Source organism: Channa argus, chromosome 13, assembly GCF_033026475.1.
Source record: "Channa argus isolate prfri chromosome 13, Channa argus male v1.0, whole genome shotgun sequence".
NCBI lineage: Eukaryota > Metazoa > Chordata > Actinopteri > Anabantiformes > Channidae > Channa > Channa argus.
In genome coordinates, this window is record NC_090209.1 from 11,011,485 (window position 1) to 11,038,605 (window position 27,121).

At 39.1% G+C, this 27,121-nt stretch overlaps 1 protein-coding gene across 2 annotated transcripts; it reads right to left on the reverse strand.

Moving 5' to 3' along the window:
- Positions 1–1,712: 1,712 nt before the first annotated feature.
- Positions 1,713–27,121, reverse strand: b4galt5 (UDP-Gal:betaGlcNAc beta 1,4- galactosyltransferase, polypeptide 5). 2 transcript variants are annotated; one of them, XM_067527104.1, is made up of 9 exons: positions 26,566–27,121; positions 9,326–9,445; positions 9,040–9,153; positions 8,706–8,833; positions 7,610–7,726; positions 7,297–7,484; positions 7,091–7,213; positions 6,492–6,593; positions 1,713–6,059 (listed from the first exon to the last, which is right to left on the reverse strand). In XM_067527104.1, exons 1-9 carry the CDS (start codon positions 26,669–26,671, stop codon positions 5,912–5,914), a joined length of 1,146 nt encoding a protein of 381 aa, XP_067383205.1. In that variant the 5' UTR covers positions 26,672–27,121; the 3' UTR covers positions 1,713–5,911. The 2 variants fall into 2 exon arrangements, with proteins under 2 accessions (XP_067383205.1, XP_067383206.1); XM_067527105.1 differs by lacking the exon at positions 26,566–27,121 and adding an exon at positions 26,033–26,521.

Consider the following 27,121-nt stretch of genomic DNA (forward strand, 5'->3'; position numbering starts at 1 on the left):
GTTAGCAACATGGAGAAGACACAGCAGAAAAGGCAGCAGAATGAGAGAAAATAGAATAGGTGTTCATGCTACACCTGAGACTATGACAAATGTTATGTAATTCAAGTGATGTTACAAATTCATGTGACATCCACACAGAGGCACTGTGGCTTCTCTACTCCTCTCTCTTGTTTTTGCACATGGATGAGACAACTCATACTCAAGCACATGTGCACACAGCATCCTGTGAGGCAATGTTGTGCTCTATTACTCAAACATCTGACTTAACCAGATATGAGAGCATGGGCCCTTAAATGTATGATGTCAGTGCATATATTGTATAGACGGTGCACACAAAGCTAAAAATTGTGAAAAGCTAAGGGGCATGTCTCTTTGGCTGTTTCTCAGGGTTAAGCCTGTGTTTTGATGAGGCAGAGACACACACGGGCAGGAGCAGAAGGAGTGGGAATGAAGAGGAAGCCACAAATTCAGTTATCCAGCTATTTCCTGATGCAGACTCCAGTTTAAGACATTCTGTAGGAAGAAGTGCACTGAAAAAGTCAAGAAGCATTCAAAGGCAGAGATGCTGTAGATGACGTCAAAACCTTTGAATGGTACAGTACTTAAGGGGGTGCATGTGGATGAATTAATGATAGATTATGTACTGTGTGGTGTGTGTGTATGCACATGCCAGGCTACTCGAGTTCTTTTAAGAGCTGCCCTCTGTGTATGTGTAGGACAGCAAAGTGACACTGATGTTAGCACACCAAAGCCTTGTGTTTCCAAGGCTCCATTAAGATATGGCTACCCCGTCCAGGCTCTGTGCCTCTGCCAAGCTTCTCTCTTCCACATCCACACAGCAACGACTGTTCCAAACAGAAGGACAGAAGCAGAGGCATTCAACATTTCCCTTTTCCAGAGCCTAATTAAAATAACAACTGTCACGTTTTTTAACTGGCAGAGATGTGAAGTTAATGTGTTAAATGCCAGAGGGCTGGAGCTGCTCTAATTCAATGAATCATGAGTGACCTCTGCATCTCATTATGTACTAATTTTTCTGTTTCTTTGGGTGACTGGCTGGAGAATCTCGACATCCAGATCCACACATGCGCACAAACACACACACACAGTGTGCAGTCAGGGTGACAAGCCTGGAAAGTTAATCTATAAAAAGAAATGTTTTAAAACTACGGAGATCTGGTCCCAAGATGCTGCCATTTAGTGTGGATCAAAAAAAGCGCGGACCTGGTATCTCAGCCAAAGCACAAACAATAATCCTTTGTGTGCGAGAGTGTTTGAGAAGGGATATGATGCTATCAGTATCTCTGCTCACAGTAGAGAGCCCTGTGTGTGTTCATGGAGGAATCTAGTCCTCATTACATAAAAATAATGATAGAAATATTTAACATTTTTCCAGAATATGCTCCTGGAAACTCATCTCCAAGTCTTAACTACTGTGAGCAACCATCAAAGTCCTCACTGGCTATAGAAAGTAGCAGCAAAGGTATGAAACCAAAACCTAATTTTCCATTAACAGCTCATGCGTTGCTTTGTGGCCAGTTTGTGCCTTAAGTGTAGACTAAAATTATCCTTACAGGAAACACTCTGTATGTGCACGTGTTTACACTCTGGGCAACAGTCTAAGAAAGAAGCATAACCACATTATTCATTGTTAACACTGGGGGTTGGGGTCTGGGAAGTGCACTGAAAAGAGACAGTCTTACACGGGGCACTGGATCTTTACAAGTTTAAATTTATTGGTGTAGTTTGACAATAACAATGATGTTATAAAAGAAAATCTCATCATACAAATTTCCATAATTAAAAGATAATATGCCAGTACACAAACAGATCCACATAAGGCTGACATCAAGGTTTGACAAGTGACTTCAAATGGCTTCAATTCAAAGAGAATTTGTTCTCTTTACAATCAAAGAAGATAGACTTTAAATTTAGCAATCTGTAACCGTTTTCTTTTTTAAAATTTTTAGCTTTCATACAAAAAAAAAAAGAAAGAAAATCTGTTTAGAATTTGGAGTGGACTGTGTCGCTGGTTTGGGTGCCCGTGCTTCATTGCTTCGTAAGCATATGGTGTTTTTGACTGAAACGTTGCTATCCTGCAGTGCTTTCGTCTGACCTACGCCTTACCCCAACTGTTCTCACTACAAAAGAGACATCACAGGCAGAAACAAGGACACTGATCTTCATCTGAAGACTGATGCTTAGGTCCTACCATGATATGTCTTTCGTACTGCTACAGCAGGTAAAGTATGGGGAGGCCTCTGGAATGCAGAAAACCTCTGAGATGGTGTGAGGAAACTAAAATCAATGGGATGAGGATATCTTTTAATAATAAAAAAGGCTGTGCTGGGAAGCTGTGATGTAAAAACATTGACGTAATTGTGTAAGCTTCATTAGCACTTGAATGGCACCAGATAAACCCCCAGCCACACCCCTCCAAAGCCTTGTTCTTTAGCATCTGTAGTGAATTAAGACCTTATAGAATTTCTATTATACTACACACAACAATATTTACAATGGTCATTATCTTGATATGCACTTTTAAATGTAAATAATTTTGCTTATAAAAACAAACAAAACTTGAGTGAAAAAACACTGCAATAAATTAAGAAGCTTTAAGGCTGCCAGTTTCGTCAGATGCCCCAAAATTGGTCCCTTCATTTAAACTGGCACAGCATGGTTTAGAGCAGGTGAGAATATGATACTATGAAGTCTCTTTAGAGCAGCAGGCTTGTTCTTGGTCAGGACTGGGACCATGAGCCATGATGTTCTTATCACCAAACAAAGAAACAATACTTTTTCTTACTGGGATAAAAGCAAGAAAATGCTGCTTTAGTGAACAAAAGGGGTCCAGCAGCCACAGACAAACTATTTTTTCTGATGTTGGCTGATGAAAATGCTCATTCTTCACTGTTCAGTTTAGAGCTCAATGACTCTAAGAATCTTTCAAGGTCACTCAAGGTCTGAATTTTCACCTGAAAACTCAGAATAAAACCATTTGGCTTTTGCTATATGTCCATTTAGCTGTTAATTTAAAGCAATGACAAGATAGAAAAAAATAATAATATACAGTGTATCATGTAAGCATCAAAAACTAAAAAAAAAAACTTTAAGTCATTTACAACAAGGTCACCATAGATTAATTTTTAAATCAGTGCTGAAAAAGAAAGTGAAAAATAAGAACTTATAGATTACAGATGGAGGAAAGTTATACCTCTGAGAGGTTTAGCCATTTCACTCAAACACACATGGAAAAGAAAACTTAACAAACATGTTGCTACTGTCCAAGACTTCCACTGAATACCTCCTAAGTGATTAGCTAGGAGGTAAACACGTGCTTCTGCCAGTGGCAATGAACCAGAAGAACAATATACAAAGGTAAACCTTACCTGGCAGGATGGAATGATTTGCAAATGTATGGATGTAAATACATGTAGCCACACCACTTACATGCAGATTAGAAATAAATGAAAGGGCTGCAAACATTTAAAAGCCTGTTTATACTAGCATGTACGATTTCAGGATTGGTTCCAGTTAAGCACGTGGAAAGAGACTCCCTCAAAGGAGCTCTGGAAGGTCAGCACCATTGATTATCAATTTGTATAAAGGAGGTGCTCAGTGAAAGTCAGTGACCACTAGCGTTTTTTGAGCAGGTATCTTGCTCTTCCTGTGGTTGTCACACAAAATGGCCTCCTCCAACGTGTCTTTTTAGCAGATAAATACACACCAGGCTACGGGTCCCGTTCCATTACATAAAAAACAGAAATAACTGGAAATCTGCATCTGAATGAAATGGAACAGCTCCCTTTTTACACAGACTTGAACCTTACAATCTCCCACAAAAACACACAACTACAAGTTTCAGTGCACCTAACACAGTCTGTCATTTGTCACCTACTAAATCATCACATCAACCTCAAGAAAAATAAAAAAGGAACAATTACAGAAAATAACTGATATAAGGTCAAATAAATAAAACAAGGTCCAGCCTCTTCTTTTTTCCTTGTGGGAACACAACAGTTTGTCAACCACCCACATTGTCCCAAAAGATGCATGTTTCGAAATGCATACAAGGCGATTTGTGTGAAATGAAGTAGCTGCATGACTAGAGGACAGACAGTGAGGACAGAGTGTCTGTATGTTTTATTGTAAAAGGAACTACATTACAGTATTGGGATATTTTACTCAAAATCAACACTGTCAAATGCACAAATCAGAGAGGGATATTGTAGCGAGTGCTGTCAGTCTGTGTCAATGCACAGAGTTAGGCTCCATGTCATTCGACAAAAACTCTACTGAGACCATCATTCCACAGTCTGATTTATGCAAGAAAACTCCCTGTTCAAGGCCAGATCCCAAGCTAAAAAAAGCTACTTAGTTGTTTATCACCTGACATACTAGCTAAGCATCCAGATGAGCTTTTGCCTAACCATATCTAAACAAAGAAGTGTAAGTTTGAAAAAAATAAAGGCAGCCATAGATACGTTGTTGAAGAGATTTCACAGTGCCCACAGTGAAGAAGGGCTGGATAGCAGTATTACAAACACTAGACAGTCTGAAAAATAACAAAGCAAAAAGCTTCTGTAAACACCAGTGCCAGTGACAGCAATCAAGTACTCTGTAGCTCCAATTCTCTTCTGCAAAAATGAAGGTGAGTAAAGATCAAGGATTTAAGATCTAAAAATAAAATAGTAACTACTTATCTCTTCCTGGCCTTACACACCACACAGAAAGTGAGGTCTAAAGCCAGTCTGTCACTGTTTCAGGTGTGAAGTACTCTGGTCACCCTGAATACCTTGCACTGACAACAGGATACATTTAGGCCATTTGCATAGCTTTCCCTCACTTGTGTACACAGACACATGCAGTTTCTGAAAAGGGTGGAGTGTTTGTTGAGTGTGAAGTTTGCATACACAGCCACTCCTTCTCTGTAGTCGAATAAGGGTATGCTAGCACCCGTGCTATTGCATCTGTACAGTGAGGAAGTCAAATCTATGTTCTGCTGCCTGGTATCACAGCTTATTGCTAACTGGGTGAGCATTGCTCTCCTACACAAAGCCACTTGCAGCCAGCCAGAACATCCAACTATGCAAACACAAACATCACAGTCTTTAAATGGTATGTTCACAGGACAAAATATACTTGGTGAGAGATGATGATGGCATTCATATTCATAACTTAGGTTAAATTATTCCACATACTGTGTGTGAACTAAAAACACTCACCCTGCGTATCATTTTCACTTGCTCTCTTTACTTGTAGATTTGGCATACCTTCTGCAGAACCAGCTGCAATAGTCCACTCTGTTTAAGTTGTGGTGTGTTGGTGTGTGTGTGTGTTTGTGTGTGTACATGCAAATGTTTGCACAAGTTTACTGCATTTGTAAAATAAGAAGTGCAACAGCAAAGTAAAAAATAAAAATAAAATTAAATAAATATCAAAAGCGTCAGGGACCATGTCAGCACATGTGAGCCAAAGGGTTGTGTACGTGCATGTGTAGCGTGTGTGCCTATTCATGGCCTATTTTAATAAACAAGCATAATAGTGTAGGGCTGAGCTTACTGCTGATTGAATGAGAAAATGAATGAATGGATGCTGAAGGCCAAAATGGTGCAAAAGGCATGTGGAGACTGAGAACTAGAAAAGACTAGATAAGCCCAGATGAGAGTGATGGTGTGTGGCACAAACAAGTGCAGCATTATCCTTATTTTCTAATATCATTTATCCAACATATTTAACTGAGTCTCCATTTTTTTTTGCATACAACCAAAAAAAAACAACAAAAAAAGACAAAGCAAAGAATCAATCAACTAAAAACTCCTAAGCAGTGCTGCAACAAGTGAGATATGGCTGATGTCCGAGAGGACTTTGATTCCCAGGTGGTTTGCAGTCCAGCTGTGCCTACTTTATGTCAGTAGTCAGCTATGGGCGCAAGATTTCTGCTCAAGTTGACTGTGATGTTGGTGTAGAGTGGCCTCCTGGACAGTAGGGGGGAGTAGTTTAGGTTGTTAAGACCATCCACTTTCTGTCTCTTCTTTGAGTGGCGTAGCAGAGTATACCTGCAGACAGAAACAACCAATCCATGAGAAGATCTTTTCATCCCGTGCAGTGCAACATTTCAGTTAAATTATGAGTGAGACAGTGTGTTGACACAGAAAGTTTTGTAATGCAATGATTTATTTATTTATTTTTTTTGGATGATTTACCAATGCCAATTTATTTAAACATTTTGTACTTGGTATCTATTTGTTGAAAAAAAAAGTGGATTTCTTAGACTGTTTTATGTAAGTTTGAATTTAAGAAGAACGAGTATGATAGGAATTTAGCCCTGACGCATGTAGGCATGTCATGTGCAAAGTCTTTAAAAGAGCCGAAGTTCTCTCAAAGTCACTGCATTGAGCTTTTCATGTGACTGGCTCACATCACATGAGACTAAACCTCATTCCAACTATCAGCTTTGAATTCTAAATGGTGTGTGCACGGTCACTAACCTTCCGAGGAACTGGACTTCCCCACGATGGTGATGTGGGATTGACATGTAGCGCCCCTGCTCTCCGTGAGGCCTACTTACTGAGTAATTGGCATACTGCACCCTATACAAATATATTTGTTGTTTATTAATCCAACAATGTACACTGTCAGGCAAAGCATGCACCTTCTTCATTATATGTTATAGAAAAAATTAGTGTTCACTCTAATAACCACACAGTCATCACCATGCTATAGACATACAAAGGATTTCACAGTCAGTGCACACATAGAGAGCACAACGAAAACACAATTGCAGTCTACAAAAGACAAACAGTAAGATTCTGTAGTGACTATTGGGAGCCCTGAGTGTATACAGCTGCTTGTGAACTGTGCGAGTAGGAAGAGGAACAACATTACTGAATGGCAAAGTCAAAAAAAAACAGTACAAAAGGCTGCTATTTGCCTAACCTATCCCATGAGCAGGCCTAATGTTAACAACAATGACAGCCCTGTGCAGCGGCTGTGTCAGATAGGGCAATCTTTCTGAGTGTGTTGGGCTCAGGAGCAAATGCATTATATCAATGGGTGTCATTGCTATGTGTGCATGTGCTCCCCTTACCTGTTCCAAAGGTCATCGTCCTCTCCTCCCCAGCCCCAAAATGCATTAGGAAATCCATTTATCTTATTAAACTGCTCGACCGTCAGGCCACTGACACCACCAAAGAACTCATTATAGGGAAGCCTGTGAGTGCAAATTACACATATTCATAGTAAGTAAGGAATACATTTACTAAATATGCCCATGGACACAAAATTAGAACTCACATGTAGGAGTATTTGTCAAGCTTGACAGCAAAGTGTCGGGGCATGTTTGTGCAGCCATAGTAGTTCCTGTCATTTTCTACGAGGTGGTCCACATCGTGAAAGATCAGACAGTCCCAGTTCAGGTCCTTCATGGCCTCCTTGAAGCCCACGTTGAACAACATGGCACGATTAAATGCCTCTGTGCCCCCCTGACAATAAAAATACAAACAAATCCTTTCACGTTATGACAATTCTTATTGTTAAGTTACTATGTAAATGACTCCTGAAAGCGTTTAGAATCTGACACAAATGACGTGATGATGGGAAAGCATACCTGTTCTACGACATAAAAGGCAAATTGGAGTCTCTGTTTCTGTAGAATTGGCACCAGGTGTCTCAGAAGAATGGGTAAATGTTCATGTCGGTTCCTGAACGGGACTAGGATTGCCACCTAGTGACACAAAATGTAGCAGAATACAACATACCGTTGAAGTATAATATAATGACACGCCTGTGCAAAAAAAGGGAAGTGCACTGTATTTACATAAAATGTTTGAGGACATATAGTCACAGAGCAGTTTAATATGTGCAAGTACACTGCAGTATCTGTACAGTGCTACTGAGCGTCATGATGTCTCTGCAGTATGTAAAATGGCAAAGCGTGGGTGAAGCCAGAGAGGCTCATGACAGAAGTGTGGCATCTCTTTTCCACAATGAGATCTGACATGCATCATTCGTACAGTAAAGCAGACGAAAAGGGACACATTTCCGTTTAGCTTGCCGTTTGTATACACTGTGATGTATAAACTGTATCTCTACATTCCATACACATGAATGTTAGAGATTAAAAAATGACTTCCTGATTTGCAAAGTGAGCAGCCACGTAAGGGGTGCAAAACCACCTATACGTCACACTCTGCAATTGTGAGAAGCGAAATGTGTCAGAAGTTCTTTATGTGCTATTACAGTGAGCTGTAAATATAACAATTCTGCTTTTTGCAGTCTTCTTTATTTACACGGCTGTTGAAAATACTTTGGTATAAAGTACTTTTAAGAGACGTCTCTACAACCGATCTGTGTATCTGTGAGACAATATAAGGGAGTGGCATAGTTTGAGCTTCTAGTTTGGTGGAAACACCTAGGTTAATCTAATGCAATGTAGTGCAACAGTCCTGCAAAAAAAATCCCTTCATGAAGGTGTTATTGTTCCACTTGTTGGGTGTTGTTTCAATTGTGAGATGAGTTTCCTGTTTGAACTGTATTGTACTGTATAGAGATGATCTATTATTTACACTATTCTCTTATTTATAAAAGGGATGGAAATGATAATGTATACACCTGGCAGTACAACACAACCCAGTACAACGCAATTCCACATAAGCTGCAGCCTCCAAAAAGAGAAGTTTTTAAAATGACAAATCCACACTTACCTTCCAGCGAGGTAAACAGTCTTTGGGCTTCCAGTAGCCACCTGGAGCTATGCTAGGCTCGCCCTTGAGCAAATATCTTTCTACCTCCTCCAAAGATACCTCACTCATATTCACCTCCAACCTTCCCTCTGTATATGCAGGGGGGGGACACAGAAAAGCCAGATTGTGTGAGTCAAGAGAGTCATGAGGAATAAGATGTAAAAATGTTACTGATAATAGAAAACAAATATGGTTAAAAAAAAAAGAACAATGCTCTGTTTAAAGGTCATCCAAGGAAGCTAAAAGACATTTTTGTATCTAGGGCCTTACATCTAAACATTGATATTGTACTTACTCATGGAAGGCAGCCGCTCAGGGCAGACGTGTGAGGGGAGGTAGGTGAAGCCTTCGGGGAGATAAGTGGTGGGAGGCGCATCACTCTCACTCATATTGAAGTCATAGGAATAATCTATTTAAAGACACAAAAGTATAAAATATTAACTTCACCATAACACACACAAACAGTATTACAGGGTCAATTTCAATTTACAGTAGTTCTTATTCTTTTATTTTACCATGATGGAATTGCAAATGTGCACATCTAAATCCATTAAAGACAACATAGGAGGTAGAGCGCTTACCTGTTCCATTGATGCTGTAGGCCCCTCTCACCACCTGCTCCAGAACCTGTGCCCCAATGTTCTTCACGTTCTCTCTGATCTGGATCCCTCTGGCTTGGACCATGAAAACATACTCATTCACTGTGGACAGAGGGGTAGAAAGAATCCAAAGTTAAGTCTTTTTGTTCTTGTTAAATGGGCTATAGTAGGGAGGGTCAGCATCTTCATTCAGTACAGGAAGTAAAATATTACAAGTATAATAAGAGAATTGTAATGCAAAAAATGCAACATATTGCTATTAAAACACATACACACAGACACACACATACAATGAACAGGCCTTCAGTGTATCCTCACAGCTGCCTCATCTCACCACCAAAAATGTAATTCCATTTCCTTCCCTTTTCCTTATTTAGAAATTATATAGAACAACACCCATGACAATGAACTTGCTCTTAGGTTAATGCCTGCTCTAGTGTAAGAACACTATTTTACCTAATCTGGCCCAAACTGATTATCTGCCTTGGTGACTTGCAGGGGATTTCCCAACCACACATCAAGGGGCTTTCATTGCAAAGAAACCAACTACTGGAATGTTAATCTACAATGATGGGGGAGGAGGGAAGAGAAAGATACAATTCAAACCTATTTAATAGGAACAAAAAGAATTTAAAATTTTAAGTTGATTTCTTCCATATTTGGCTAACAAATGCAATGTTTAACCTTCTTATTATGTGCCATTATCTAATGGGCTGTTAGCATAGTGCACATTTTGATGTAATCATTTGTTATAGGAAAAATCAAATTGGCTAAAATAGGGTGAGAAACTCACACCAAGACCAGCAACATGAACCTTTAATTAAAGCACATGACTTGCCTATAGTCTCACATTCTATCGGGTAGTCTCTTATTACAATTGGTTACTGCTGGGAAAGGCACTAGAAAAGCTCTCACTGTAGGAAAATAAATAAAAAACAACAGCAAGGGTCAACCTGCAAAATAGGAGCAACTCAATGAAAGAAAGACAGAATAGGATCTGTGAGTCACCCGAAAGCCTTACAACACCTTAAACACACACTTATATTGCAATATTAGATTGCATGAGGTGGTGTACAATAAATGACTGGATGAGTCACACAAGTTTCTGATGAGTGCAGGACCACAGAAAAACAGCACAACTCTTAGGCTAACTTGTAGGATAATTGACCATGAATCTGTTTTCTCTATTTGGAGCACAATTCTGCCAAATGTATGGCTCTCTGTCCCAGTGAATCTGTATCCAAGTGCACAATCTTTGGCCATCAATCCAATCAGCATTTATCTTAAAGCAATCTCAATATGATTCGCACCCTTCCACGAAAGCGTTTAGATAGGAGTCTGTGTTAGGGCTGGTATGTATAGCACTGCTGAGCGAGAAATCCACAGGATGTGATTTGTCATTAGTAATTGTATTACATTTTCCATCACATTCATCTTATTTTTCCCAAACTGCCTGGCTTGCAGGACTACAGACTAGTGGCAAAGTGGTAAGTGAAATCAATGTTCCTATTTTACTTCTGCGGGATGCAAATATTACAGTGCAGCCCGGGAGACTCTGCAAAGTTTAATAACAGTAAGAAATTGGAACCAAGAATAGATTCTGTCCACTTCAAAGATAATACAAGAAGAAGATTAACACAGACATATGCATGCACAAATACGCACGCACACACACACAAACACACACACACACACACACTTCTTAGACGCCATATGATGGAAAAATGCTGAAAGGCTTTTGCTGTGTGATCCAGTCCTGCAGGCTCTAACATATTTTGACATGTTGGCTTCTCCTTCTCCTTCTCATGCCTGCAAACATATGGATGTACATTGGATGTACATCTATGCTATACCTTCCACAAAATATCCATGGAACACATGTACAATGTGCATAACGTACCACCTTGAATCGCCAAGCAAAGCAAAATAGAACCTTCATCTTGTTTTGTTGTAAAATCTCTCTCATTTTAGGTCTCTTTGAAGTTGTTATACTTTTTCCAAAGGTCATCAAAAGTCTTCAAGCAAAGACATACTCATATTGAACAGGAGCTCTAAAAACCGAGGTAATGATTAGCGGTTTTTAAAAAAGTTAGAACCTGTGACAAATGCTGTTCTAAGAAAGGAGAAATGAGATAAGTGAGACTGAAAGCAAAACACTGCAGAGGGCTACAAGGCCATTACATATAGACATAGAAGCAATGACACACACACACACACACACACACACACACACACACACACACACACACGGGTAGTTAGGGCTATTAGACTGATACGCAACTACATGATACACATTAAGACCAGAAGGGCCCGTAACCCCACCCCCATGGCAGGCATCAAACATGACAGGGGACCTTGAATGACCTTGTCCTCTATAGCTATCAGAACAGGCTGTCCACATGCCAAGCCCAGCGCACATCTCCCCATCTCTCCCCCATGCCTCCCTCTTTCCACTTATCTGTCCTTTACTCTATCTTCTCTCTCCCCTGTGCCGTTGTCCTGTTGGAATGTGGTTTGTATCACTTTCTGTCAAGTCAATTTGTTGCCATTGTTCAAAGAAATAATATGCATGATGGACTGCAGCCTTTTGGGGACAATTTCAGGCACAGGTCTGCAGCATATTGTACTGTAACTGAGGTTAATTGAAAAAGAATATGGCAACAAAGACAAGAGGAAAAAAATGAAATACACACACACACACCCTACAACCCTCCCTCTTTGCCTCTGAAAGGCAATTAACTCTACACTGATAGCTCAGCAGGGGGAGGTGATCTGTCCCCTTATGCTAGCTCACTGATAAGAGCTGAAAGCCAGCCCCCCCCCCCAACAGAAATGGTTTCTGCATGTGCACACACCAAGACAGCTACAGACTCTTAGCTTTAAGTGTTAACACTGTCATTCTCAAAAAGGGTCATTTTTAGTGCCACTGCATATCAGTGGGACACACACATCCATAAAGATACTACTTTCGTAAGTCGGGCACTATGGCCAGAAATATATTACTCCTCAGTAAATGGTGAATGTGTATTATGCAAATGACAATATCTGTAATCTAACACTCTAAATAGCCCACAGAATGGCTCACTTCAATATCTTTTTGAAAAGTAAACAGCTGATTATTCAAAGCATTATTACAACATTCCTGATAATTACCTACAACAATTTAAATGTATTGAGTGTTTAGGGGTAGCAAGAAATGGCATGAAATGTTCTGACTGAATGTAGGCTGGGAAAAAAAATGCGGGTGCCCTTAAAACTACCAGCTCTGAGCGGAAAGGACAAGCACATTAATACCTCCTTTGACCCTTTGTAAGCCATTTAAGAAACCTTAGGGCTATGGTGGATGTATTTATTTGTCCTTAATTAATGTATGTTTTAGAATTTTAAAAATGCGACTGTGAGCCATTTTAATCTAATCTGTGCAAACAGGCACCTTTTCATGCTTGCCTTTTTTTTTGATCCTGCCATTGTTTTATCAGTGCAAATAAATCATAAAATTTTTTTTTTTAACTTTTCTGGACAAAAATAAAGTTAATGCTGACAAAAAAAAAAGATTAGGCAGTCAAATCAGTTAAGTCACCCAAAAAGTCACATCCTATTTATCAGTTCCTTTAAAAAAAAAACAAAAAAACTGTTATCTTTTCTTTTATCGTGATACATTTTGTTGTACCTCCAGATACTATATAGCACACTGTAGGTTACTATAGAACATTTCAGTCAGATAATGAGCCATGTGTCATAGTACCACTGAAAAACCCCACAAGCTAAACCACTCCTTAGAGTACTATCTCACTAAGACACATAGCAAAGCCTCATGAAACATTGTGTTAGTTTGCACAGTCTTAGTTCATGAGTATTTCCATATGAAAAGCAACGTTCTAAGTAAGTCCACAAATTGTTAATAGATTCAAGCAAAATAAATAAATTACTTAATAAATTGAAAAAACAAGAAAAAAAGAAAAAACAGGTCTGGTATCTGAGTTGCTGTTTAGGTTTCATTTTCACTAATGTTTTGTGAATTATTTCTTTATCCCCATTAAAAAAAACAAAACAAAAACAACATTAAACTAAGTTCTTAATTTATCCCATCCTGTTCTCTAGAGGTGAATGACCTCCTTCCTTTTATATCAATCTGTTCAGTCTCACTCACTTTGTCTCGTATGCTTGCCTTTGTCTTTCCTACTTCCTTTTCCTCTTGTCTTCGTAACTCCTTCCATCCCCCTTCATTTCAGGTTTCATAGCTAACCTAAGTTACTGTATGCAGCAATGTGGAAAGCTTTGTCATTGCTTGCATACGTCAAGTGACACATAACTGTAAAGGCAAGCAATTATTGAATCCCCATTTTTGTATAAATGTTTGGTAATTTTTATTTTATTTACAATTACCACAGTTTAGCTAATTTTATTTCAGAGCTGTGGCCTAAGTTAAAAGATAAGAAAAAGTAAATAGATTATTTGTTTTTGAAATGGATGAACTAACACTTGTAACAAAGCTGCCATAACTCTGAGTCACTGTTTAATGCTTTTATTAAAGATCCAATTTATACTCATATCAATAAGATGAAGGTGAAGATGATGATGGCAGCTTTCTCTACTCTAGGTTCCAAAGGTATCATTTGGGAATTTTAATTACCCACCTATCTTTGCAACAGTCTCTTATGAATATCTAAAAGTAATATACATGCATTGGTGGTTTCAAACAAACCACCATCTACCCATATCCCCATGGACTGTCATTTATTGTCTGGACAGAAAGTCTCTCTTTTTCTCTGTTGGTCAAGTGATACAATTAGTTAATGGCAAAGTCACAGTCATACATTTCTTTCACCACAGGAAGGAAAGATAAGCAGTTAAAAGCAAGGGAGGGAGAGGGAGGGAGGATGGCTGTAATTTACTAATACTAGCTAAGGGAGGTTCAGGGCACAGCAGACATAACAAAACAATTGCAGCAAATAAAAAAAAAAAAAAACCTTTACTCTGCTAATGTGTTTTCTGATTGTCAAGTTACAAAACACACTAACATGAACTTTAGCATCTGGTGATGATATTGAGGACAATATTATTTAGAGCTAGTAACAGTCACATGACAGTCAATAAGTGGATCATGAGGTTTCCTGCAAACCCACAGCTGTACTCACACACACACACACACACACACACACACACACACACAGATGCGCGCACACATACACGCTTTCACTGCACACTCAAACTACAACAAACAGGAAAAGGACAGCATTAGCATGAAGAAAGAGAAAGCAAGAGTCCATGACCGAAAAAACAAAACAAAACACTAAAGACCGCACTCTCAAAGCAGATGTCTCTTTGACAGAATGAGTACTCTTTATATCTTGCAACCAGCACCTCAGATGTCAGCACCTTTCAGTGTCCCAGGCATCCTGCCCACTTCCTGAGAGCATCCAAACCACCTGTGCCTCCACTCCCCCACCTCTGCGTATCACTTCCTGTTCAGTTAATCACACACTTTACAAATCTTGCTCATTTACTATAACCAGTGAACTATTAAAATCCTACTTGTAAAGACACTGACCAAATATAACGCACATGCACCAAACAGACCCACCCCGTGTGACATCAGTAACATTTTTTCTTAGCTATGCAATGTTATGGTGGCAAACATCAGGGTTTGTTCTCTAAAACCTGTATGTGACCAGAGGAAAAAATGTATCAGCCATCCTCAGCCAGACACCATACTGTCCTCACACTTTGTGCTTTGTGCTCTACTTTTCATATTTTCCACATGTGAAGGGGTGACATTTCAGACACTAGAATGAACACATAATCTAGGGTTGCATTCTTCAAGCTTTGAACAGTCAACATGTGTAGGAGTTTCAGTGACAGAAGACTGCAGAAAAATCCTGCACTTAAGTTACCAGGGTACTCTCAGTAATCACCTTTGTTGGGTAATCGTGTATTGTTGGGAAGTTACATGTATTTAAGAAACCTGGTTAGTGAAATAAGCATCTGCATGCAGCAGAAGAGTAACTCAGACTTATTTTTGGATCCTGGTGCACAGATAGTGACAGAAAACAGTGCTTTCTGGTTTTCTTTTTTGTGTTTATGCTGCAGCAGAGTGACAGTGCAGACACAAAGCACAAAGGCTGGCATGTGGTTTTACACTGAATGGCCTTCCTGCTGCAACCCTCTCATTTGCACTTGGTGGCTGGGTGAGGCTACAACTGCTGGGGTGGGATTCAAACCCTCTGCCTTCTGCATACCAACCCAATGCTTTACCATTGATCCACCCGATTAGTAAATGTAACTGATTAAAGTACAATATAAATGTAACTGTAATTACATGTAACTACTTACTCTCTAAATCTGCTAACTACAAAATGAGAAAACAATCAAATGGGCTCACTGATGTGTAAGAAAAACAATAATTTTGTGTGTGCAGTAAAGAAAACAGAATTAAAAAAATGAAGTAAGTTTTGTTCATTGAAAATAGCACAAGTACAGTAAAATACTGCATACTGCAAACCACATAAATCCCCTGTATAAAATCTAGTCCCAATGTATAACAATACAGCATAATTATCTGAGATTGCTATTTGCAAATTAAACAGTTATTCCCTTCCTCAGGACAGTAATTCAACAGTAGCGGTTTACTTGCAACCACTTCTCACCAGGATTATAGTCAACCTCAACTGTATCCATTCACCATACTCTGCTGTGAGCAGAGCAGCTTCAGATTCAGAAGAGGAAGTGGGCACGAAGGCATTCAAATTCCACATATCTTTACAGCATGCCATTATGATCAAACTTAAGCCCCGTACAATGATCTTACATATTTCTTAACCTTTCAGCTTTAGGGCTTTTTGAACTGTTCTGGTTAATAAGTGACACTAATCGAGCACCGTTGCTTATCTTAGCTGAGAACACAGCATTGAACTTTTACACTGCTATTATAAAACACAAAAATAAAAGTGGAGCTCATAACGTACATTTAACAAATATCTTGTACCAATATTTGCAGTGTAGTAGAAAACTATGAGTACTGAAAATGTATTGTAGAGGGATTAAAAAAAAAAAAAGCAGAACATTGAGCTCATTTTTGGCCTTGCACTAGTCACTCTGCCCTTCCATCTGCATTGTTGTCCCAAGTGAGTGTGAATGTGCACATGTATATCTGCCTGTTTGTGTGTATGTGGTACCCTCTCCTCAGTCAATGTGTCTGCTGAGCCACTACATGGCGGAGAAACACAGGGACCAGACGCAAAAAAGAGAATTACATAAGTGACACAGTGGTGCCAGGGCCCCTTGTTTTATTCAGGAAAACAATTCTGAGATGTTTACAACACGGTTTAAAAAGACAACCTATTTTTTTCCTCACTGTCTGACATTAAATCAGACTAAACTTTTCCAGTTTTAGGTCAGTTATTTTATTTCTTTTTTTTCTTTTTTATATTTGCTCAAAACCCGAATAAGGAGAGGATATCCAAAACATTGGACCCAAGTCATACAGTTCAAAGGCAATGCTGCCAAATACTAAGTTTATGTAAACATCTGACTTTGAAGAGAGTAATAAAAAATTATTTCTCCTATTATTCTGGCATTTAGCAAATAGAAATAATTTTAAAAATTCTAACTGGCCTAAAACAGAAAACTTTTAGTCTCATTTATTGTCAAGTTATGTGTCTTTTTAGAGAGTGTATGCAAACATTTGGTTTCAATTGGATGTGTGAATAGGGGAGCATGAAAAATACTTTCTTTTTGTAGTATGAACTTAGACCACAGAATAAAACAATATGCAAATGAAAACACAAGAGGTATTTCTCCTACTCATCTTGATTGGAACGTCTGGTTTAACATGCACCTAGCTTTGGTCTGAAAGGAGTATTTGTGCTTGGATGGAATAGAGAGTATAATAAAATTATAGTATTTAATATAAGAAGAGGTAATTCTAATGTTTTGGCCACCTCATTCCTTTAAATAGGGTGGCCAAAACATTTGAACCACCTCTTCTTTTAATGCTCTCCAGTATGACTCCACTACCCACTTGTCCTCAATAATAAGCATATAGTGGAAATATCACTTTTGTGACAGATTCAATATAAAAACTGAGAAATTATAATCTTGTAAAAGTAGAATTCATGTCAGGTGGTCATGTTATGCTTGATTGGTGTATATTGTATAATGGGTTGCACAAGTCACAGGAAGGCAACGCTAACTGAGAAAAAAGTGTAACAAAAGTGAGAAGTTGTGGGAAGGCAAAGTTCCTTTATCTTTCACGAGGTTTAAAAAAAAAAAAAAAAAAGGAAGTTATCTTTAGCATTCAATTACTCCAAAGACAGACACAGATAGGTACGAGGTTGGTAGGTCAAGTGTTGTAGCTTGTCTTGCTTATTTGATGATTTTCCCATAATTATGAAGGTGATGATGATGATAACCCTGCTCAACCTCCTGCTGTACTTCCCTATTTGAGACTTCCTCTGCTACAAAGCCCAGGAAAGGTTATCCGGAGCCTTTTAAATCAATGTTTATTTATTTGTAGATACAAAGGGCTCACAGTAACTTAGATGCCCGTTACGTTGGCAGGACCCAGGCCAGTCAGTAGTGATTCATTCCTGCAGTACCCCCGCTGCAGTCTGTCAGGTAATTTCCGCTTGCTTTTATATTTGGCGGCAGCCCAGAACATTCTTGTGTTACTGCAGTGGCTTAGTGTGTGAGATATGCTGTGAAAATATGGAGATAGGTTTATACATGCGAACAACCTCACAGAAGTACTTAATAACACCACCCCTCTCTCTCGCACACACACACACACACACACACACACACACACTTTTCTCGTGTTCCCCTAAAAGAAAAAGACGAGGTCTCCTCACAGTTGGAGGTTACTCTTGTTGACTGCACAAATGGGTCAGAGCAGCCAGGTAGTATACAGAGTATATTAAGTGACTTGCTACTTGCAAAGTACCCAAGTACTTTTAATAAAAACTAGATACAAATATATTATTATTTTATATTATATTATATTACATGCGCAGCCTTGAGAGCTGCCTATGACAGTTAATATTTCATAGGAGATACCAGATTTGTTGCCTTAATTGCAAAAGTTTATGTGATCGACTCATGTGATCAATGCTATAGTAAATTAATTGATAGATTTCAAATTTGTAATGTAAATCCAGGTCCGGATACATAATCTTCAAAAGCTAATTCTAATGTGTTTAAACTGCTGTAACTTTTTTAGGATATTTATGGCCATTTATTTCTTTTATATAAAGACAATGGTGGAAACATAGGGGGAAAAAAGGAAACACATGAGAAAAGAGGGAGAATGTCCCCCGCCTTGATGTTGCATGTGCTATGACCATTTAACTATGAGTCCACTCCAGCAACATTCAACATACACCATATGTATATACATAATTCTGTTATATTATGGCAACTTAAATCTGGTGTTGATATTTGATAAGGTCCAAGTCACAGGAAACTAATGACATTTAAGCCACTTTTGTAAAGTGATTGTATTACAGAGGAACAACAAGAGATCTTTAGGTTTTTTTTTTTTGTTTTTTTACAGCCCAGTATCTGGATGTTGGCATAAAGGTGATTATTACAATGTTTTAAAGGTTATTTAAGTTAAAAAAAAAAAACTAATTTAAAATAAGTTTTCATTGAAATAGTTATATACAAACCAAAACGTCTATTTGAAGACAATTATTAGAATAAAAGGTTACACAGTACTTGATTTAGTTAAGCATATCTAGTGGTCACTGTTTTAAGGACAGATAAAGTCTTTACAATCATGATCCCTACTGTCAGCAGTACTCTACCCTCCATTAATGTTCCAAAGGTAAGTTTTGATAATATGTGTTTATGGCATTATGAGTGCAGTGCCCAAGCTCATTACAAGTTACAATCCAACTACCCTCAAACACATGACTGAAGTAACCATGGTAAAAATGTCAATAACAAAGGAAAGCTTAGAGCCAGGTCAAGAAAGACAGGGGTTGTCCTCAGGATGATTAGGTTACATAAATGATTAGTGCTTCAACACAAGACCTTCAGTCTGCCTCTGAAAAGACTCTTAGTGCTCCATCTAAACAGGTACACCTCTGCCCACTCAGCTCCCCCACCTGTCGTCTGGGGGAGCTGAGTCAGCTGCTATCAAGACTATAGCCGTTGGACATGGATCATCTTATAGTCAAAAGTATAAGAGACAAGAGTAGGATGGTAACAATATGAGTGTAAGCAGTGCATATTGATCACTGGGGATTACCATGTCTTTAAACAGATTGGCAAAACAGAATTCAATCACAGTAATGTGAACAGGAACTTATAGTAAAGGAAGCTGAGGTCATATGTACAATAAGCAATATTAAAATTGAGGAAGTGACATGTATGTAAAAGTAAAGCCTCACACCTGTGGAGTACTGTGCCTAGAGAGTAACTTTTTATATATTTGCCATAGTTTAATATCCAAACAAGAACACAGGACAACATTAGTAAGGCCCATTACAAAAAGTGAAGCCGGAGGAGCATAATAAAAAAGGGGATAGGATAATAAGAACTTCAAACTCATGAAGCGTTCTTACATACAAAAATTGTGCACAATTATTCGCTTTAAACAGGACACTCTTATTGAGATTGTTTTTTTTAATAGGCAAGTAAATCTTATAACACATGCAATAAAGGTAGATCATTGGACTACACCACATCAGGAAGATTTGCACTGGAGCATGTGTTCTAACTGTCTAGTCAAAGTCAGAAGTAAACCATTTTAATGCTTTTATTTAAAGAATAGGCAAGAGCTGATCTGAATTATAGGGAGCATGCAAGTTCTGGCACTCTTTGAAATTATTTACACCAAATTGTAATAACTTTAACTAAAAGGCCTCAGTTGCAATGTACAGATGTCTCACTTAAAGACACCATATGGGGCTCTGTGCCAAGCAACTGTAGTGACCATGTCCTGTGGTATTTGTTGTCACCAAATCATGGAAATGTTTCTGTGGTTGCCTTGACAATAAAAAGGAGTTAGTCCTGGAGTTAAGGAAACCCTCAGGGAACCATGGCAACTGCAGGGAAAATGTCAAATTCCAGACCTTAAGTGCTTGAGCCAGTGACCTTTTTTGTGATTAAACTGCTGGGTGTCTGCCTTTCTATGTTTTCCCATTCAGTATATTTGTATTTCATTTTATATTTATTATTACTGGATCAGTTATGTTCTATTTTTAAACTGCTAAAGAACTAAAGTTAAATAAAAAGGCTGCATAATTTATCACTATGTAACATGCTTGTTATTAACACTGGTATATGTGACTCAGTGGTAGAGCATTAGGTCAGGATGCAGAAGGCCGCGGGTTCAAGTCCCACCCCAAGGGTGGACTGACACCAGTCTGGCACCAGTCCCAAGCCTGGGAAGGTTGTGGAAGGAAGGGCATCTGACGTAAAAACTCATATACTCATCAACCATGAAATACTCAAAACCCAAATTAACGTGTGGAACCTGTGCTGTGGCGAAGTGATAAGCCAAAAGCTGTTGATCATAATATAATCCAGCATTATTACCTATAATTTACCATTATTTCCTCAATCCAGGCTGGCGAGATTGAGGTAAATCGGTGGATCAATTAGGCAGCAGAAGCCACACAGGGCTGGGTTGGGGGTACAGCACTAAAGTGGGCCTTGAGGACTAAAGATGGATGGCTGTAAGAGTGCCAAAGTAGCACTACTGCATTAATACACACAAGGTATCTGCAGCAGGTCCATCCAGCACATCTGAGCCAAAAACTGCCATAGACACTAACCTGTACTTCCCACACACAAGAGCTACACTCAGGCACACACATACAGACTGGCTCATCACTGCAGTGGTGTCTTGGAGTCTGGCCAACAATGCCCTCAAGTTCTGATGCCTTTACAAACTTAAGTAAAATAAAAGCCATATGTAGTGGTTATTTGGGGTTTGCATATTTTAAAAGTGATAATTAAGCTAATAAATCAAGTTTAGTATCCAGTAAGTTAAATCTCTTCCTCCAATAAACAGTTATTGGTTTACCATTAGGAGCCACCCAGGGTCACAGGATAGCATCTAAACAGTACTGTAACAAACACATGATATTCTAGGCTTGTAGAACCTTTTCATTTTTCTGTCTGATATTTACAAGCTCATTCTTTTTTCAATATTTCTCTGTCTCAAGTGCCAGTTTTTACTCAAATTAGGATTCAAATGTACCTTGGCTAAAGCAACCACTCATTGTTAAGTTGGACAGTCAGGCTTTGCAGGAAGTGGCTACACAGACAGACATAGATAGATGAACAATCATGCGTGCACAGTCACACACACACAGCTTGATGGGTGTGACCAGAGGGAATGTAAAAATAAATAAATAAATGGTCAAGGAAATCTGCCCACTTCAAAACACACCAGACAAAGAGCAGAAAGCCATAAAAAAAAAAAAGTACGAAACATACAATGACTTTTTAAACAAACATACAACAAACCTACAGCACATGTGACATAATTTAAATGTCAGTGAGCCATAAACTATTGAAAAGCTGAAATACCAGAAGGCTGCACAAGTTCAAAGCTAAAAGAAGCATAAAGCAAAGGTAGCATGCAGCTGTGCCTCATTTTCTGGTAGAGAATATAGTACCAGACTAGCATCAGTGTGTACTAATGTAAATAGTGCTACATAAAATATTTTCCACAATCCTTAATTTGAAAACAATCCCATAGCACAAAAATCAAAAACAAAACAGAGTAGGGGCACTTGGGTGGCACTCCTTAATCTGTCAGTCAAAGGCAAAGGAAGTCCACATAGGTAAACATTTACGTGAGCAATGCTAATTTTGTCAACATTTTTATACTCTACGCGTATTGTTTCTGCAGTGGGCTCACCATTCTATATTTAAGAAGCCAGGCATATTCTCAAAAGCTTAACAGTAAGGGCCAGACAAAATTGCACTGGGCACCTGAGAGTACATTTATCATTAATTGTTCTGAGTATTATAGTTGCTGACAAAGCAGACATGCTTAAGGACATGATACCTTCAGATCTACAATTATGTCCAAGCTGTAAGTGCAGTATCCAGAGATACTGACTATGATTTGCATCTGAGACATGTACTTAGTGGCAGTCTACAACCTCACCATAGTTCACAGAGGAATGCATGGCAGGTATGACAGATAAAGCATGTGTAGGTGTCAGTAAACTGCAGGAGTTGGATGCATTGTTAGGTCACTTCAAGGTCTAATGTCTAATCACTTAGCATAGGGAAAACAATGCTATTAGCAAATGGTTTATGGTTTCTGTTAGGGTTTAATTGTTTCCAACATTAAATGCAATGTTTGCCTGTGTGTGTAATATAATTGTTTATGTAATGTATGTTTGTGTGGTGTGTCTATGTACTGATGATGTCATTAGTAAAACCATATAGCTTTGATAGTTTGCCTTTGATGGTTGCCATTGTAGTTTACCTTTAAAGTTTGTTGCCCAGTGGTCAAGGAAACAATGCAATGCTATATTATCATTATGTGATGAATTGCATTTCACATTGGCCTATACTTATAAGTTGTTTTTCTGCATTGAACTCTCCATCTGCTTTGATCTCTGTTTCCAATAAATAGTGTGAACAAGGAAGAGCCCGGTGGAGTTGGCCTTGTTCGGGTGAAGTGTTAAGTCACTAAGACCCCGCTGGGCTCCCCTTGTGCAAGTAAAAGACAAAAGTCGACTCGTTTTGTTATTTCACTGTTGTTAAACAGTATTTCCAGGTGTAATCAGCGCTGTTGTGGTTGTTAGAACCCAACAGTTTCTTGTTGAGGTAAGGTAGCAACTCGGTTTCCTTAGCTCTCCATTCATGTTTGACAAACAATGGACAAACATCAAAAAACTTCTTTTACACTGTGACAAGTCTCCACATTGCTTACTAGCTATGTAGATGCATTACTTTACTGTGAAACAATTTAAAAAAAAAAACAAAAAAACTGTCAAGACTGTCTACTTGCTGTCAGCAGGCCACACCTTGAAAATACTGTAACTTGGGTACATGAACCTTATGCTGTCCATCACACACAAACTTACACAACATTTGGATGGGAGCCTGAGACTGGTCTCTAGAGACAAAGGGAAGCACCTGGCTTCTTGTATTCCTTGCTTTCCCCCGGATGTTGAGGTGGGTGTGTGCAGAGGCGCATCTGTGCTCAAACCCATAAATAGATCCCGTCTTTCCAAGCTCTCGCTCCAGTGGGATCCTCTCATGTTTTAATTAAATAAACTGCTGCAATCAGACCCAGCTGTATACTTCATCTAGAGCCTGCTTCAGTCAGCATCCCGGCTTAGGGATAACAGAGGGTGAGGTGCCAGTGCTTGAGTACATGTAGGCAGAAAAAAGAAAAGGAAAGACAGAGGCGGACAGGGAGGGAAACAGTGAGAAATGGACTAAGCTGTGAAATTGGGGCATTCTGCAAGGAAGCCACCAGGGTATCATAGGAAGTCCTGCTCAGGTGTTCTGGATGGGTTCCCCAATGTACAAACGAGCAGCAGGAAAAGAGCTCTGATCATCTCTTTCATTCTTCCTTCTCGTCCTATTCCATTTTTCTTTTTCTTTTTCCTCTGAATAATTCTGCTAAATCCCTGCAGTGTGTAATCCTTTTCAGCAAAGGTATTCACCTTCAAAATATGGATGCCATCATACAAGGGTATTTAACACCTTTGTCTTGTGGTTTTATTTAACAGTTTCCAAAACTCCTAATTTGATGAGATGGACCGTATAGTCTTATACAAGGCTATTTTGTTGGTAACTTAAACTCACATATACTGAGAATGAATATTGGCAATAAAGAAACATAGTAAAGCTTTATAAACACATGCCGGGATTACTTATGAAGAAATTGCACATTGGAAAAGGTGATAAACATTACTTACATCAAATAATTTTGATGAGGAAGACAGATAAAAAAATAACATTAGTTAATAAACGAGTCAAACCAACGCAGTACAGGCTAATGCTAAACATCCATTACAGTATACAGTGTCTTGTATGTGCGATGCTTGATTTTGCCTACATCTCAAGCTTCTTCATATCATATTTTCTCTATTAAATAGGTACACAATATTAAGGGCCTTGAGCAGATTGTAGTATCACAAGACTTTAGAGATGATGTATTCTACTGGGGGTAGTTAAGTGAATGCTAATACTGTGTAGTGGTTTAAAATGGCTTTGTTAATTGAACCCATTTGCTACTATATGACATGCTGTGGGCTCACCAGTGCATCTCTGACCACAGGATCTGAAACCTTACATCTATGCCTCAATAATATTAGCAGTGAGTAAGTCATATCGTGTTGGTACTATTCTTTTTAGGAACCATTATCTATCACGCTACCCGATTTCCCTATTCAGGCCTGCTGCTAACCTAGTGCTAACTTGGCACCCAAAGTGTAAAAGTCTTAAGTAACTGTAGCTTTTAGTAACAGCAGCAAAAGCTGCCTTGCTCCTGGTAACTATCCATAATTAATGAAGTGGTGCTGTTGGCCCTTGTTTTTTTCCTGAATTAACCCCCGGTAAGCCAGGTAGCCATTCAGTCCCATCTAGTTAAACCCCAGAAAGATGAATACATCCAAGTGCAGCTCTCATTCAGCTACCAGACGCCATCAATACTTGAGCTGTAAAAATAGTGAACAAGTGAATAAAGAATTATTTTTTATACCAGTTATTCAACAATTATTTGTTTCCCATTTAGAGGAATCACTGCTCACTCTTCCTGTTACTTACACAAGCTATTCCTGTCAGTAATGTCTCATCCATATAAGAATTGATTCAATTATTGATTAAGTTGTACACAGCAGGTAAAAAGCGTGAATGGATCAATATCCATTTTGAAGAGTAAGAAGGATCAGCTTTTCCTTTAATGTTTAAGAAAGACTGCACTTGTAGAACTTAAACACTATTTTGCTCATGCAATCACACCCCATTCCAATAATAATAGACTTCAGTTTTGGCAATGAAAAGCCTTTACATATTGATTGTGAATGTATTAGAAAATTCTAATGTTTTTGACTTCCTTCATACAAATTAACATTTGCCTATTCACATAGGTAATGCATATCCCCTCAGTGTGGATTTTTCAGAAATGAGCAGAGAGTAGCAATGTTTCCAAGGACGCTCATTATCAACAAGCCTGCCTGTTCTGCCAGCAAAACAGGATGACCAACCAATTGCAGCTTAAGCACTAAACAGCAGAAAAAGTACAGTGACCAACTATTAACTGCCCCCTGTGTTGCCTTTAAATCTGCATGTCAGTTTTCTTAAATCCTGCCAGTGGAATGTAATTGCAGATCTGGTTGTGACAGATTTAAGGACTTAGTCCTGTGAAGGTCCTCGTTTTACAATACAGGTTAGGCATTAGGATCAGCTTTGACATTTACCTACAAATAACAAATTACATTTGAGCGTCACACCGTTGATTATGACCAAGATAGCAAGGCAGATAACATAAGTGGACCCTGGCCTAACCTAGAAGGCCCCCAAAAGAGGATGGGCGAGATACCTACAGTATTAAGACAGAGGTGTCCACACACAGTGAGATAGAAAACAAGTGACAGAAAAAATAAAATAAAATACACGAGAAGGGAGAGAATGATGAGGCACATTAATGAGTAATGATAGCAGGAATTCAGGACATGCGATATGACACAACGGCATGTGACTTACAAGCAGCAAATGATGTAAGGAGTGACTTCTGTATCGGTGATCTCAGCTTGACATCACAGATCATTTAGGCCTGCGAATCCACGATATAATGTGACCTTATAAAAACACTCAGCTAAGAAGAGATTTGTGACATACACACGGGGCAGATCTGGCTGTTGTTTGGATGCGAACAATGACCCCGAAATCACATCTAAAACGTCATATTCTGCTAGTGGACGCTGCCGTTGCTATTACCATCATAATCATAGGTGCCAGGCCTACAAACATTAACTTGATTACAGTCGCCATGATGCTCGTTAGCGGCACTATTATTATCATGGTCAGGAAGATGGATATTATAGGATTCGGTTGCATTGAGCCTCATCGTGGATTGAGAGATCAAGCCTCACCACAGCCGCATGGCTTCTCTCGTCTACACCCCCAATGCCAGAGCTGTCACAGATGACCTAAGAGCCCGTACAAACAGTCTCACTTCATCCTAATGTCCGAGAACCGTTGTTTCAAAAGAATGCAACCCATTTCAATTGACTTACCGATTCCGGGGGCGGAGTAGACGAAGTACAAAACAGAGGTGGACAGTGAAAACAGGAATAAAAGCCCAAGGAATGACCTTCTTCGGAACCGCAAATGTGTCGGCATTATACAGGCAGCAAAAGCACACACAGGCACGTTTTCGTAACGTTAGCGGCAACGAGGATAACGGTAGACTAGTTCCGATTTGTGTCCAGATGTCAGAGCCAGTAGTTCGACGACAGTCTGGGTGAAATGAGCCGAGCAGGGTTGTCAGTCTGCGGCAGCAGTGGCGAGGAACCAGGCGACGAGGAAGTCCGTCTATTTCCACGGCAGGTCGAGAACAGGAGAAACATTCAATCAAGACATTCAAAAGCCATCCCTGAGAGGATCGTTTTAGTTTCAGGTTAGAGTATATCCGATGTCGCAACGACTGACAGTGACAGCGTGATATAACCTGGCCTTTTAGTAAGGAACCATCGTTTAGCTCGCTGTAGATGTCTGCGATAGTGTTTGGCCGCTCCTCTGTTTTGCCTGCCTTCCAGCCCAATGAAATGAATGGAGCTATCCCTCTGCAAA

Bases quoted from the DNA above. Each gene is read 5' to 3' on its own strand.
- b4galt5 (XM_067527104.1), bottom strand. From the start codon at position 26,671: ATGCCGACACATTTGCGGTTCCGAAGAAGGTCATTCCTTGGGCTTTTA. The intron at 8,834-9,039 runs GTAAGTACAATA...CTGCATATACAG, and splicing joins TGAGCGGCTGCCTTCCATGA to AGGGAAGGTTGGAGGTGAAT. The intron at 7,485-7,609 runs GTATGCTTTCCC...TTTTATTGTCAG, and splicing joins CCTTTTATGTCGTAGAACAG to GGGGGCACAGAGGCATTTAA.